This window comes from Rhinopithecus bieti, unplaced genomic scaffold (assembly GCF_001698545.2).
Source record: "Rhinopithecus bieti isolate Rb0 unplaced genomic scaffold, ASM169854v2 scaffold_9899, whole genome shotgun sequence".
In the NCBI taxonomy this organism is placed as follows: domain Eukaryota; kingdom Metazoa; phylum Chordata; class Mammalia; order Primates; family Cercopithecidae; genus Rhinopithecus; species Rhinopithecus bieti.
In genome coordinates, this window is record NW_016806979.1 from 2,672,891 (window position 1) to 2,687,906 (window position 15,016).

The 15,016-nt window shown below is 51.2% G+C and overlaps 1 protein-coding gene across 2 annotated transcripts in view; it reads right to left on the minus strand.

The window, feature by feature from the left end:
* The window catches only part of RNF213 (ring finger protein 213), a 147,871-nt gene that overhangs the window by 37,531 nt on the left and 95,324 nt on the right, over window positions 1-15,016 (minus strand). For both annotated transcript variants that reach the window (XM_017879305.1, XM_017879306.1), the window contains 10 exons: window positions 14,476-14,669; window positions 13,802-13,960; window positions 8,830-12,432; window positions 7,162-7,298; window positions 6,676-6,771; window positions 4,946-5,064; window positions 3,727-3,846; window positions 3,132-3,277; window positions 2,630-2,777; window positions 2,224-2,359 (listed from right to left, as the gene is read on the minus strand). In XM_017879305.1, coding sequence (XP_017734794.1) covers window positions 2,224-2,359; window positions 2,630-2,777; window positions 3,132-3,277; window positions 3,727-3,846; window positions 4,946-5,064; window positions 6,676-6,771; window positions 7,162-7,298; window positions 8,830-12,432; window positions 13,802-13,960; window positions 14,476-14,669 — 4,858 coding nt within the window. The remainder of the gene's footprint in view (window positions 1-2,223; window positions 2,360-2,629; window positions 2,778-3,131; window positions 3,278-3,726; window positions 3,847-4,945; window positions 5,065-6,675; window positions 6,772-7,161; window positions 7,299-8,829; window positions 12,433-13,801; window positions 13,961-14,475; window positions 14,670-15,016) is intronic.

The window sequence follows — 15,016 nt, forward strand, 5'->3', positions numbered from 1 at the left end:
ATTTTGTTGTATATATTTACATGTAACAATAAAAACTCTTTCAAAATTCTTGTGTAAAGGATAAGAATTAAAAGGTGGCCAGGCGCGGTGGCTCACATCTAATCCCAGCATGTTGGGAGGCCAAGGTGGGTGGATCACCTGAGGTCAGGAGTTCGAGACCAGCCTGGCCAACATGGTGAAATCCCATCTCTACTAAAAATACAAAAATTACAGGCATGGTGGCAGGTGACTGTAATCCCAGCTACTCAGGAGGCTGAGGCAGGAGAATCACTTGAACCCGGGAGGCAGAAGTTGCAGTGAGCCAAGATCGCGACACTGCACTCCAGCCTGAGGGACAAGACTGAGACTCCATCTCAAAAAAACAAAAAACAAAAAAAACCCACAAGGTAAATAATGTTGGGGGAAAATCAAAGCCTCTCTTTTGAAGAGAATAAAAAGAAATACTTATATTTTAAAAATACATAGTACACAGGAAACTGGCAAGAATTTTAAAATGTCTACTGAGAAAACAAAGCATCCCAGTGACCAGAAGGAGAAAACAGCCAACTGGGAAAAGTCGCAGAACACAAAAGGCAGAAGGAAAACCCAAGCGCTGGGAGAGGCAGGAACAGCTGAGCCTGGTTCCTGTATCTGGAGTCGCTGAGCCTGATTCTGCTGTATCTGGACAGGCAGGCAGAGTTCGGGACACAAAGGACTCTCAGGATTTGTGCTGTTTAATCCCAAGAGGACAAATGACTCTAGTCCCCCAGAACACAGGGGAGGTGAACTGTGGTAGTCAGGGCGCTGCTGGCCCTGGGGCAGCTGAGCTGAGGGTGCAGGTCTGGTCACTACTCAGCGGCTACGCAGGCCTCACGGTGACCACGGAATGTGACGAAGCCAGACCTAGTGCTGCATGAACAGCGAGCTGGGAAGAGCAGACTGAGGAGGTTCAGTGACTCAGGGCTGGTCCCGGGAAGTGGAGTCAGGGATTAAAAGCATCAACAGGCCGGGCGCTGTGGCTCACGCCTGTAATCCCAGCACTTTGGGAGGCTGAGGCGAGTGGATCACCTGAGGTCAGGAGTTTGAGACCAGCCTGGCCAACATGGTGAAATCCCGCCTCTACTAAATATACCAAAATTAGCTGGCTGTGGTGGGTGCCGGTAGTCTCAGCTACTCAGGAGGCTGAGGCAGGAGAATCGCCTGAACCCAGGAGGTGGAAGTTGCAGCGAGCTGAGATCACATCACTGCACTCCAGCCTGGGTGACAGAGTGAGACTCTGTCTCCAAAAAAAAAAAAAAAAAGCATCAATAAGAGTACACAAGGAGGAACCGAGGGAAATGAAAATATTTCTGATCTAAAATCCCTTCAGAAGGCGTGACAAGAAAAGAAATGAAGGATAACTAGAGAAAAAGTAGAATCAGAAAATCTCTGGTCGTAAGGAAGGCGTACATAAGCCCCCATTCCCATTCACCCCACTTCTTCCTCCCTAAGCCCCCATTCCTGTTCACCCCGCTTCTTCCTCACGTTCCCTCCTGCAGATCACACCTGGCCGTAGGCCCAAAGCGAACCCATCACTGGCGCAGAAGCTTGAACCTGGAAGGGACTCATGGAGGAAGTCCGCTGTCTTAGAGATGAGAAAGCTGGGCCCAAGTAACAAAGTCACTGGTTTCTTAGGCTGTCAGGCAGGAAGTCTGAGAGTCTGTCTTAGAGGCCCTCCGTCTGGGGCCCAGAGCACCCCTCCTTCCTCCACAACACACGGCCACATCCAGGATAATCAAGGTTAGTCCCATGGGTGACAGAAAAATAACCATGGCAGTGAATGGTGCTGCTGGATCCTGGTTTTGCTGTTACCATTCTTCAAACGGCAGGACTGGGAAAATACTGCCTGTCCCCTGCCTGCTCTGCACATCATTTTAACTTCATAACTGAAAACAGCAGCCCTTTCTATGCTTAACAACATAAATGTTAGTAAATGTTCTATTCTAAGAACAGATACGCTTTTTAAAAGTTTTTAGTATGCAAAACTGTAAACACAGAAAAGTAGAGGAAGAGTCCAGCACCTGCCATTTGGCCACTGTCCAGACCTACTGTGTGCTTCTTGGGGAAAAAAATTACAGCTTTGAATGGCTGAGAAGTTTAGAAAGAAACAGTCCCCATGGCTCGGATGGAGAGACGATGCCCGCAGGCAGGTCCCCATGCTGCCACCAGATTGGAGTCACTCCCTCCTTCCTCTAGTCACAGTACCTGAATGTGCCCGCCTCCTGGAGGGCGTCCTGGTTGCAGGCTTCTCTCGCCACCCACTCCAGAGTGTGCAACTGGCTCTCTTCTTGCGTCTTTAAAAGGACGTTGAGGCGCATCTTGGATACCCGCAAGAAACAGGCTGTACAAAGGCAGAGACAGACGTTCAGCATGCCGTGGCTGGGCTGTTGGCTCTGGAGTGCTTCTGACCCACCCCCGCAGAAAGGGAAGTCCTTTGGCCAGGCCAATTCTAGAGCAAAATCTGAGAGATGCTCTTAGATTCCCACTGTGTCACTGCTTCTGCTGAGCCATGGAAACCTGAGAGGGTCCCCCAACACGCAGTGAAATGATGCCCACTCCTCAGGAAGAGCCCACGTTGGGGCAGGGGCAAGAAGGGTGGGGAGGCTCATACCATGGCACGCGCTGTCCTCGTTTAAGAGGTCCAGGAGGAGCACCACCCTCCGCATATTGCGCGTACAGCTCTCATTCTGGTCTCTGAGCATGCCCACGGCGCTCTGCACGCAGCTCCTCAGCAGCCTGGTGGTGTCCAGGATCGACACCTATTGGTGGAGAAGGTTAGGTCGCCCGTTTCTGCCACTTACACAGTGGGTAAAAGCCAAACCACCCATATGCAATGAGGGTCTCGATGCAGCAAACAGCACAGGGCGGCGGTCCTCATGGACAAAGAAGGACGCCAACCCCCACCCCCCACCAAACTGCTGGTGCAGATGCCCTTGACCCCCAGTAACCCCAGTAACCAGCAACAAGACCGTCGCTGTGTGAGGAAAGTGGGGCGCCATCCTCACCCCCGTGCAGTGGTGGCGGCTCCTCCAGTTCCCAGTGCAAAAGCATAAAGAGGCAGCTCGGAAGCGTCACCAGCAGCACAAGGGGGGGTCCCAAGAATCAGAACTTACATCACTGCCTCCGAGTTCAGAGGTTTCCTTTTCCACCTTCTCAGAACTTTCTGTTTCCATGGCCTCCTCTGCCACCTCCCCTGACATGCTGGCCTCCGTTTCCATCGCCTCCTCATGGCCATCTTCCACCCGGTGTTCCAAGCCCACTGCAGTCGAAGAAAACGTGATTGCGTTACCGCTCAGAAAGTGGCATGGGGACTGGCAGCGGCGCCATCTGGGAGTCTGTGTGCTTAGCTCCGAGTGCAGGCTTCCCTGGCCCCCACTCTGGTGATGGGTCCGCAGATGAGAAATCACGGTCATGAAGATCAGCCCCCAAGGCAGCCCCTTCCTTCCAGCCTGGGCTCTGGCGTGTTCTAGGCGCTCACTTCCATGGCTGGCCTGCTCACAGAGCTCTGCCTCAGCCTGTGGTAAGCGCACCTGCTCGGCCCTGGTGCTCTATGATGAGCTACCAGTCAGTTCTGCACGTGTCCCCGAGTTCTTGCTGAGGGACGACACATGGTGGCCCTGCTCCTAGTGCCATGTGCACATCATGCTCCACACCTACCATCTGCCCTTCCACCACCCACTTCCCCAGAGGCTCCGCCTCTTGACTCACACTCAGGCAAGTCTCCGGGCGCGAACAGCTGGCTGATGGTGACACTCTGCAGCCTGGTCATATCTGAAACCATGAGGGTGGATCTCCGGAGGTCATCGATGTGGACAGACTGCCACAGCCCTGTGAAGAGTGAAGCCACCCACAACCGTCTCGTGTCTTTCCCGGCTGCTGCTCAGCCCTAAGCAGGAACACTGCACAGCTTGGCTTGTCGTTACCTTGCTGCAAAATGAGTAACTGGCACCCTGAAGCTGAAACCCTGGAATGGGCCTGCACAGAAACCACCCGATCCTATACTATACAAGACCCGATGCTGCGCACGTCAACAACTTCAACATAAACAGCAACGGTAAGACCTGCAATGGCAGGTGTGGGAAGCACGCGTGGATAAGGCCTGTGGTTCTTTCACCTGTGCATTGTTGTATTTGCTGTATCACAGTTAGTGAGGGGTGGGGGACACTGGCAAGGTCTGCCTTCCATTCTCCAGGAAATGATTCGAGTAAACTTCCTTTCCTGTTTCTGGAATACCAACTTTTCTATGTCATAAATAGCTGATGACCATTCCTTGGGAAAAAAGAGATCTGAAGATAGCCCAACGCCCGCCACTCTCCCTCCCCGCCAAACAGGCGTATCGGTGAGTTCCTGCAGTGTACGTCGGGAGTCAGGGGTCTCCGCTCTGTGTGACCCACATGCTAAGAGGTGAGGAGCTTGCCTACAGTCAGTCCAGGACAGGCTGCACGCAGCCTCCCGTCCCAGGATTCACATTTTCACAGTAATCAGTGGTAAGAAATCTAATTGCATCTGGAAAGAATCCTCTTGAAGTTAACAATAATATTCTAATTTCAGACTTGTACAATGCAGAACCAAATGAGAAACAGTTCCAACATTACTTAAATAAATATGCTCACTGGGCTGGGTGCGGTGCCTCACGCCGGTAATCCCGGCACTTTGGGAGGCTGAGGTGAGCGGATCACGAGGTCAACAGATCGAGACCATCTAGGTCAACATGGTGAATCCCTGTCACTACTAAAAATACAAAAATTAGCTGGGCGTGGTGGTGCATGCCTGTAATCCCAGCTACTTGGGAGGCTGAGGCAGGAGAATCGCTTGAACACGGGAGGTGGAGGTTGTAGTGGCTGGAGCCATTGCACTCCAGCCTGGCAACAGAGCAAGACTCCATCTCAAAAAATAAATAAATAAATTGACGATGTTCTGATCTCACCTCCATGGAAACCCACATAGGCTGTTCCTCTTCCCATCCGGGACAGTTTTGTGATGAAATAGACGAAGATACGGTCCTCATTTTCTTGTATTTTGTTGATTTCATTTATAGCAGAATACCTATTTAAAGAGAGAAAAAAAGAATACCTATTTTAAAAACAAACACACACAAAAAAACAAGCAAATAAACAAAGCAAAGCTGTGCAGCTGCAGAAGGCTTTGAGCTGTTGGTTCAGTCTCAGCCACCCGCTCCGAGGAGTTTTACATAAACTTCAGACTCCTGTGATCGTGGTTTCTTCTCTCACAGGGGGATGAGAAATCTTCTCTTAGCAGGCTCGTTTTCTTCCCCGTTCCTGTGTCCTCTGCTTTGAAGTGGCATTCCTTTATTGACCAGAAACCCCATCTTGTGCTCCTCAATGGGCCTGCCCCAGTGCAACTAAGGGTGAGGCCAGCTGAACTGTCCATTCCTTCTTTTCTCTTAAGCCATGGGGGTCTTGCTGTGTTGCCCAGGCTGGTCTCAAACCCCTGGCCTCAAACGATCCTCCTGCCTGCCTCTGCTTCCCAAGTAGCTGGGATTACAGGAAACAGCCCCTGTACCCAGTGGGCCTTTCCATTTCAACAAAGAGTTCTGTGCGCAATGCCATTCCCTCCAGATGACCAATGGCCAAAGCCAGTTTCTTGTTGAGATCTGGGCCACGAAATATGGTATCCAATGCTTCAGAAAGGTCCAGAAATCACTTTTACTTTAAGTGATAAAGGCACATAGTTAATTCTAAGAGCGTCAGACTTCCCCTACAAATACTATAAAAACATCCAATAGAGGCCAGGCGCGGTGGCTCAAGCCTGTAATCCCAGCACTTTGGGAGGCCGAGACGGGCGGATCACGAGGTCAGGAGATCAAGACCATCCTGGCTAACCCGGTGAAACCCCGTCTCTACTAAAATACAAAAAACTAGCCAGGCGAGGTGGTGGGCGCCTGTAGTCCCAGCTACTCCGGAGGCTGAGGCAGGAGAATGGCGTGAACCCGGGAGGCGGAGCTTGCAGTGAGCTGAGATCCGGCCACTGCACTCCAGCCCAGGCAACAGAGCGAGACTCCGTCTCAAAAAAAAAAAAACACAAAACAAAAAATAAACATCCAATAAATAGGAATAAAAGCCTTTACCTACTGTTATTTCCCTCAAACTTGAAATAAATTCAAATTTTATAATTCAAAATTAATGATGACTAAAACATGTCTACAAACACAGGCTTCAAAGGCGTGCTTTTATAGCTTGTTCACGCTCCATTATTTACACTTCTCGCATTTCACTTTTTTTGTGGGGAGGACAGGCTCTCGCTCTGGCCCCCAGGCTGGACTGCAGTGGTGGGATCCTAGTTCACTGCAGCCCTGACTTCCCAGGCTCAAGTGATCCTCCCACCTCAGCCTTTTGAGCAGCTGGGACTAGAGGTGCGCTGTGGAAGGCTGATTATTTTATTTTATTTTTTTAGTAATGAGGTCTTGCTCTGTTGCCTGGGCCCATTCCGCTAGTTTTGTAATGTTATTAGCCTTTCCGCTTTGTCTCTCTTCAGTTTCCCTAATCCCCACTTCAGGGAATAAGGCGGGAGAAGAATTGTTCTTATTTTTATTTCTATATTGATTACGATACTATACTGTTTTCAAGGAAGAAATGCTCTAGGACCTCCTATGTTTTGAGTTTTTTACATAGTTTCTGAGAAAATACTAAAACATACTTAGCTGAGGCAATGAGCTGGGCACTATGGATTCCATCTTCAAAATCTGTCTGAATAATGAGGATTTTACATTTGGCTGTATTCGTTAAACAGTTTCTGAAAGAAAAGGGAAGTTATTCAAGCGAGTTCTCTGTCTTAAAAAATGGATAACAAAATTCCCCCAAGTGATGAGAAACATAAAGACTACAAAGAAACAGCGACTCAGGTGGGATTTTCTCCTGTAAGAACAGATAGTCCAGGGGAGAAAACCCAACGAATGTCTCCTAACGAGGTCCGAGGACGATGCTTTCGGAGGAGGATGTCAGGCCAAACACCACGTTGCAGAAGATGACGCAGATGAGAGGGACGCCGGGAGAAATTTAACAAGGATCCATCCCACGGTCACGTGACTGTGGCACTCATTAACCAGCGCTGGCACCACTGCCAGGCAGAAGCCACACAGCCACGGCTGGGGAGAGAGAGGGCAGGGAAGGCAGGGAACCTCACCGGACTTCTTTGAGGAATGAGAACTCCGTGTCAAACCGCTGCAGCCACAGGAGTGTGAGTTTCGAAGCGCTGCCTGTGACCTCCGATTCTAAAATTTCACAATCGTGACTTGTTAGCAGCCTGGAGAAAGTGGTGATCTACAAAGTTAGGAAATGCAAATTACTTGCCAGAATTCAAGGAAAGGTTGCAAGTCTGCTGCTAGGTTTAGACAGATCCCAAAAACTTGCAGATGTTCAGTGCAGTGCAGTTGCCACACAACGGCATAGAATCCAAACCCAAAGGAGTTTCCCAAAACAAGGCAGCACTGGGGCCGGGAGGCCCTACAGGGCCAAAGGCTTTGGAGAGACGACCCCACCCTGCCCTGAGGGTGCCTTCTTCTCCTCCCCAGAGGCCCGTGCCTCTGCCTGCTTGGTCCCTACTTGAGATTCTCATGATCCCTTAGGGCTCAGCACAAATGCCATTTCCTGTTATAATCCGACTTCATGCTTTCAAATGGAGTTCATGATTGGTACCGCCCCCTTCCCCCAGATGTCAGCAATTCTCCTGCCCCACAGGTCACTCCCCCATCACAGTGCAAGCCGAAAAGTTCCTCAAGACCTGCTGCTCTAGCCCAGGAATCCCTGCCTCCCAGCCCAGCCTCACCACTGAGCTCAGATTCCTACGTCCAACTGCACAATGCATCAAAACCTGTCCCCAGCGGACGTCATCACTGGCCCCCCAAAACCTGCTGTCCGTTTCTGGGTTATCTGTAATGATGCAGCAATGTCCACTCATCTAAGAATGAGTCCAGGGAGCCGCCGTGGACCCCTCCGCCCCCCACACCCTCGCTGGGTGGTAGTGTTGGCCCTGCCAAATGGCCTCCTAAGTACCTCTCGGTTCCATCTGCTCCTCTCCTTTGTACCGTTCCAGCAGCCTCCCCACTGGCCTGTCTTTTCCACAACAGCCTTTCATCAGACTCCCTTCACCCAACTAGGGAGACACACGTGCCTCCAGCGCCCGCTCCGTAGGGCTGAGATGCGGCTCCGCAGGGCCACTGAGGCCCTCCAGCAGTTCTGACTGCACCGCGTCGCCCCATCTCAGCACTCACAGCCTGGAACCCTAAGTGCTGTCAGCGGCCCTGCCCACAGAAGGCTCTCAGCCTACAGTCCCTTCCCCGCCATTCTTCCCCATCAGCGAGGGGCCTCTCCTAGGGAACATCTCATCTGATCATCTGAGCTGGCATCTCTGGTCTGCAGTGCCTCCCCTGATGCCTCTAAGCACAGCATTTATCATATGATAGTGAGGCATCTGATGCCAGGTACTGGGTCTCTCCACACTCCCTAGAATGCTAACAAAGGACAAAGCTGCAGAGTCGTCTCTGCATCCCGAGTGCGACTCGGCCCGGTCCGGCACATGGTACTTCATTTGTTGGTGTGAACATCGTCGTATGGTTGCCTGTTGCCAGCATGGCGCACTGCACAGACTCCAGGCACTCAGCACCTAGGTAACTGGACCTACATAAGATACGATGGCTCTCCCCACACTTACCACGGGAGGAGAGCCCAGCGTCTCAGCATCTGCCTGCAGGACCCCCAGCCACTGCCGGGGGAGGAATCTTGAACCCTGACGCTAGGGATTTAGGACTCTTGGGTGACAGAGGATAGGGTACGAGTGCAGAAAGACAATCACCTCTGTGAAGACGGCGTGGCGCTCCAGGTCTGTCGCGTGCAGGTGCGTCTGAAGGAAATCTGCAAAGGAGTTGTGCGTCTGTCTGTAGAAGTACTCCTGCGACAGCGACTTCGCTGGGAACGAGGAGGCGCTCAGCCGGACCACGGCATCGGGCGTAGCACAGTTCAGCAGGATCAGTCTGGCCTCCTCAGACACCTTCTGGTAAAGTTCTTCCGTCAAGGCCTCTCTATGACCCTGCCTCTCTATGACCTGCAGCACCACAGAGGCGCAGGCGTCTGAGTGGTAGCCGATGAAGACGTCAGAGGGGCTGTATTTGTGCCTGTTCAGGAAATGCTCTGCTTTGACGTTGATGAACTTCTCCACCCACGCACGGAGCTCCTCCACGACGCTCTTCTGCCATTTCTCCAGCACCGTGTTGATGTCCACATAGTGCTTCTCCAGCCGGTTAATGAGGGGGATGGGAAAGTGTCTGTACACGATGTCTTTCTCTTCGATGACGATCAGGCGGAAGTTGGGGTGAACCCGACATTTGACGCGGTGGGTCCCCAGACCGAGGTCCACGTACTTCTGGCCGCCGAGGTGGACGTAGTACTGGTTGAGGGCATCGTAGAGGCTCTCGTAGAGGTTCTGCAGGTTGAGGAGCACCACCATCTTGCCTGTTTCCATGCAGATCTTCACACGGTTGATGTTTCTGCAGACCTGGGTGTATTCCTGGTCCTTGGGGAAACCAGAACCAAAAATGATCTCCGGCTGCTGGTCCTCCTTGAAGAACGTCTGCTGCAGGATCTGCAGTGCCACGTAGTTTTTGGTCAGCAAGAGTAAGTAGCGGGACTCAGCATCTTCCAGCTGTCCACCTGGCACCTTCTGAGAAGGCCCAAAGATGTTCTGTTTGATCAGCTGCAGGGGACTGACTTCCTCTGAGCACTTGGCCTCAGGCAAATTGGCCAAAAAGATGTCTAAAGCGTGGATGTCATCCTTGCCACTGAAGTTCCTAAGGACAGCCTGTGCAATGTCTTGCGGGGAAGGCTTTCTATTTGAAGCCTTCGCTGCAGCAAAGACCATTTTGATGAGGCTGTAGTAGTCACGAAGCCCAAAGAATTCCTTGTCCTGCTTCTCACACACCGTTTCGTAGGCTTTGGCAAAGGACGCAAAGTACCCTTGGACTCGGTCCTGGACGAGGCTGTCTGAGGAGCAGATGCCCTTGGCGCTGTCTATGAGCTCTCGCTTGTTGGGGCTGCCACGTGACACGAAAATGCCCCGGTTCATCTTGGCAGGGTCAAGGGCCCAGTTGGAGATGCCCACAAAGCCAACCTTTTTGTGGGGGGCGGGATCATCTTCAATGCATCCGTCTTCCAGCAGCGGGTGCAGAGTCTTCAGGGGCATTTTGGGTGAGTCTTCCGCCAGCCCCACCTCATCTAACACCACCACGGAGACATACTGCTGCAGGTCCTTCCCCTGCTGAAAGCGGGCACACTGCCGGAAGGTGCCAATGATGCCCTGTGGGGTGGAGTGCGGGCTGCACTGGAAGGACACCAGGTGGACCTGCTTCAGGCTGCGGAAGAGATCCGAGTAGGCGGCCGGGCCCTGCATGGCGTCGGCCACGATGGTCTTGGCGAGGGACTTGGAGCTGCCAGGCTTCCCCACCAGGAAGAGGGGAATCTTCAGCTCGATGCAGATGACCATCATGAAGACGTTCTCCTTCAAGGCCAAGTTCTTGGCGATGGTTTTCCTCAGAGGTACGCCGTCCAGAAAAAGATCCTGTGCCCGCATTATTTCATCCAGAAGCAGCCTGCTGTTGTCATACGGTTTTGGAAAGAACCTGGCAATGGCTTCCCGATATGAGTCTTTCTTTTCTAAAGAGGCGTGGTAACACACCCCGACGGCCAGCACCAAGGACCAGAGGACGGGATCTCTCTCAAGGTGATTTTTGCTGACGCTGGACTTGGAGAGAAAGGAATTCAGCTGCGCTAAGAGCATCGCGCTGTGCTCGTGGAACCATCTGAAAACTTTCACACAGCGCTCCACGTCCCTGAGGCTGACAAAGCCACACTCATCTTCTCTTTTCCTCATGAAACCCTGAGAGGCGCAGAGGACTTCTGTGATCACGCGAGTCCCGTTTTCATCTAGGCTGATGGAGTCAACCAGTCTCTGGACAATCTGCTGGATGTAGAGCTTTTCAGCAGCATCACTCAGTTGTCCAAAGTCCCACACCAGAGGAATCAGGCTCGGGGGCAGAGCGTGGACTCGGTACACCAGCTGCCTCAGAGGAATGGAGCCCAGCTTGTCGGCCGTCTCCTCCGCACTCACCCTGTAGCCCAAACCAGCTGACTCCAAACGGCAGATCATCTCCTCAGAGTGCTTCCGGTACGGGTTGCAGGCAGCTATAATATGCAGGCCCGAGTCCTCAGCCAGGGGCTGGCCGTCCACCGTACGATCACACAGGACTTCTTTGATACAGCTTATAGCTTCCGTTGTGTTGGCTTCATCAAAAAACAAGATGGTGTCCAACTGATGTTGGTCCTTATTGGCGAAGGCCACATTTTCAGCCTCCCTGACTCTGGAGTAGATCATGTCTGCGGTTGTTCCTCCGTGCACCTTGACCAGCTTTATGGTGTCAGCATCAGCACCAGCACGCCGCAGGTCGCTAAGGAATTTAATAAGCCTGGTTTTGCCACAGCCTGTTTCTCCCATGATGACAACCGGGATCCCACACCGGAACCGCATCTCAATGGCAAGGATCTTAAGCATATTGTCTGTCGTGAGCTCATACGTTTCGTCTGGATCAATGACCCAGCGGATCCCTAAGGTCAGGCAGAGCTTCTCAAGTTTCTCATCTCTGGGCAGTTTATCAAAGTCGACATTGAAGGGCACCCTCTGGAGCAGCAGCCCCTTATACAGGTCCATGGTCATGACGTCTCTCTTGATGACCTTCCTAGTCAAGTGATTGATGGCGTCGACACTGCCCCTGCTGTTGGGTTGCAGATAGAAGCCGATGAACGTCATGGTGGTGCGGTCGTCATTGAAGAAAACGTATGGGTGAGGCTCCGACTCCCACCTCTTCCGGAGAGAGAAGGGTGCTAGATCTTCTTCCTTAACCCCATCCATGGTGACCATGTGCTTCCCCGGGCTTTGGTCAGAGGTGTGGAGTGTTGGTGTGGCAAAATCTCTTGCCATAAAGATCATGAAGGTCACCACAAAGTTCTTGAAGCCTCTCAGTGTGTCGCCAATAAAACGTGGATTGCAGAAGAGAGAGGCCTCACAATCTCTGAGCTGATAATTCAGGAACCGAGCAAAGTTCCGAAGCTCTGACCAGGATGGGTTTATTACCCCGCAGTAAATCAGGAAATGCTGGAGGCATTCCTCCGGGGTGCCTTCCACGGAGCCTTCTTGATACGCAAACATGTCCAGGTCTTGGTTTTGATGGAATCGTCTTAAATATTGGTAAGGTCTTTGGAAAGTTTCACTGCAGAACTCCCAGTGATCCATCCCAGGCTCTGTGTCACTCCTCCAGGGACTCAGCTCCATGTCTATCACCTCTTTGGGAGGCCTGCAGGTGACTTTTGGGAAGATGTCAAGAAAACTGAACTGCGGGACATGTGTACGCTGGAAAGGAGAGACATGAATGAAATGACTACAAGAAAACTTTCTAAGAAATGCTTTTGTGTCTCAACCCTCCACGTTATCTATATTGGATGGACCTTTATGAAAATGCACTCGAAAATATGTAGTTTTCTGTATACTCTTTTTTTTTTTTTTTTTTTTGAGACGGAGTCTCGCTCTGTCGCAGGCTGGAGTTGCAGTGTTGCCGGGATCTCAGCTCCTGCAAGTTTCCGTCTTCCCGGGTTTACGCCTATTCTCTCCTGCTCAGCCTCCCGAGTAGCTGGGACTACAGGCGCTCTCTGTCTCTATCCCACGCCTGGCTTAGTTTTTTGTATTTTTTAGTAGAGACGGGGTTTCACTGTGTTAGCCAGGATTGGTTCTCGATCTCCAGGACCTCGTGATCCGCCCGTTCTCGGCCTCCCAAAGTGCTGGGATTACAGGCTTGAGCCACCGCGCCCGGCTTTTTTTTTTTTTTTTGAGACGGAGTCTCGCTCTGTCGCCCAGGCTGGAGTGGCAGTGGTCCGATCTCAGCTCACTGCAAGCTCCGCCTCCCGGGTTTTACGCCAATTCTCCTGCCCCTCAGCCTCCCGAGTAGCTGGGACTACCAGGCGCCCGCCACCCTCGCCCGGCTAGTTTTTTGTCATTTTTCTGAGTAGAGGACAGGGTTTCACCGGTTATTTTTTTTTTTTTTTTTTTTTTTTTTCTTTTTTTTTTGTTTTTTTTTCTTTCCTTTTTTGTTTTTTTTATTTTTGCCAGGATGGTCTTGATCTCCTGACCTCTGTGATCCGCCGCTTGCGCCTCAAAGTGCTGGGATTACAGGCTTGAGCCACCGCGCCCGGCCTGTATACTCTTTTTTTACACAGAATATCTTTCGCACATTAAGTAAGGCATTGTTGTGGGAGCTGTATTCTGAGCCAGGAAATCACTTTCTAGCCCAACTTCCTAAAACTAAGTTTCTCCACTAAGCATACATGTATATGTATGGGAGTGAACATAAAACCCTCTTTTGCTAAGACATTTTTACGACAAACGTCTCCTTCCCAGCTTAGCTGGCATTAGGAAAGATGATTTCTTTCAGCAAATGGATTTACCACATTCAGAGCGCAGCTGGGATTCAGACTGGGCATACAGCATGAAGCTTGAATTGAATAGACAAATTGAAGACACTGCTAATTAATAGAAGAGTACTTTTATCCCAGACATGATTAAAACGTGAGTTTAAAGATAGGCTTTTCTTTACTAACACCGCACTCAGCTGCTGCACTACGTAAGGCAAAGCTGTGGAGTCACCTAAACACATCACTACACTTCAGTAAGACCAGAAGGAACCCAGGACCCCCAACACCAGGTGAAAATGCCCCACGTTACAGACCAGCTTCGACGACGTCCTCGACGGCACTGACGTCCTCCTTTCCAGGATTTCAATGATATACAAATGGCAGGGGTTCCGAAGCCACATTTTCCCGTTTATATCCATTAAGTATTGTAAAATGAGGAGCTTGAAAAGAAACACCCAAATTCCAGTCTGCACCTAAGGACAGAATAGCACGAGGTGTAAACACACGACACGATGGCGAGTTCTCCCAACTCCAAGGACCCCCCTAATTTTGCTCTTTGTCATGATGATCTTGATGGTCGACATCAACAGTTCAGCCAGCAACGGCCCACGTCTCCGAGGGCAGCCCCGTAAGATCCTAATACTGTATTTCCCTGTACCCTTTCTATGTTTAGACACACAAACATGCCGTTTTACAACTGGCTTCAGGATTCAGAACAGCCATATGCAGCCTAGGAGCAGCAGTGTGTCCCATGAAGCCTGTGTGTGCAGTGGGCTCTACGTCTAGGTTTGTGTAAGCGCACACCATGACGCTCACACAGGAGGAAATTGCCTGACAACACACTTCTCAGAGCGTGTTCCTGCTGTTGAGCTTCATAGGACTGTGTGTGTGGAAACGAGGAATTCTGTACATGGGGAGGAGTCACGCAGGGACGTGGGGACCACGTCTTTACTGATGTGGCCATCAGCTGATGCTGGAGGGCACTTACTGAGGAGGTCACGTCCAAATGAAAGAGCATGGGGACCTTCTGATACTGCGTGTCCAGGAAGGGCAGCAAGGCACCCAGGACTTGGCTCTCATCCACCTGAGGGTCGATCAGTCGAATCGTTTTCAGAGGCACCTTTTTCCTGTTTAACTGCGTCTTTAGCTTGTCGTGCAACCTCTTCACGTAGAGAGACTTTCCTGTAACATTAAAGTATAGAAATTAGGGCTGGGTGCGGTGGCTCACACCTGTAACCTGGCACTTTGGGAGGCTGAGGCAGGGGACTCACTTGAGGTCAGGAGTTCGAAACCAGCCTGGCCAACATAGTGAAATCCCGTCCCTACTAAAAAAGCAAAAAAAATTAGCCAGGTGTGGTGGCGGGCACCTGTAATCCCAGCTACTCAGGAGGCTGAGGCAGGAGAACAGCTTGAACCCAGGAGGCAGAGGCTGTAGTGAGCAGAGATCGCGCCACTGCACTCCAGCCTGGGCGACAGAGTGAGACTCTGTCTAAAAAGAAAAATAAATTATATATATATAAAATATAAAT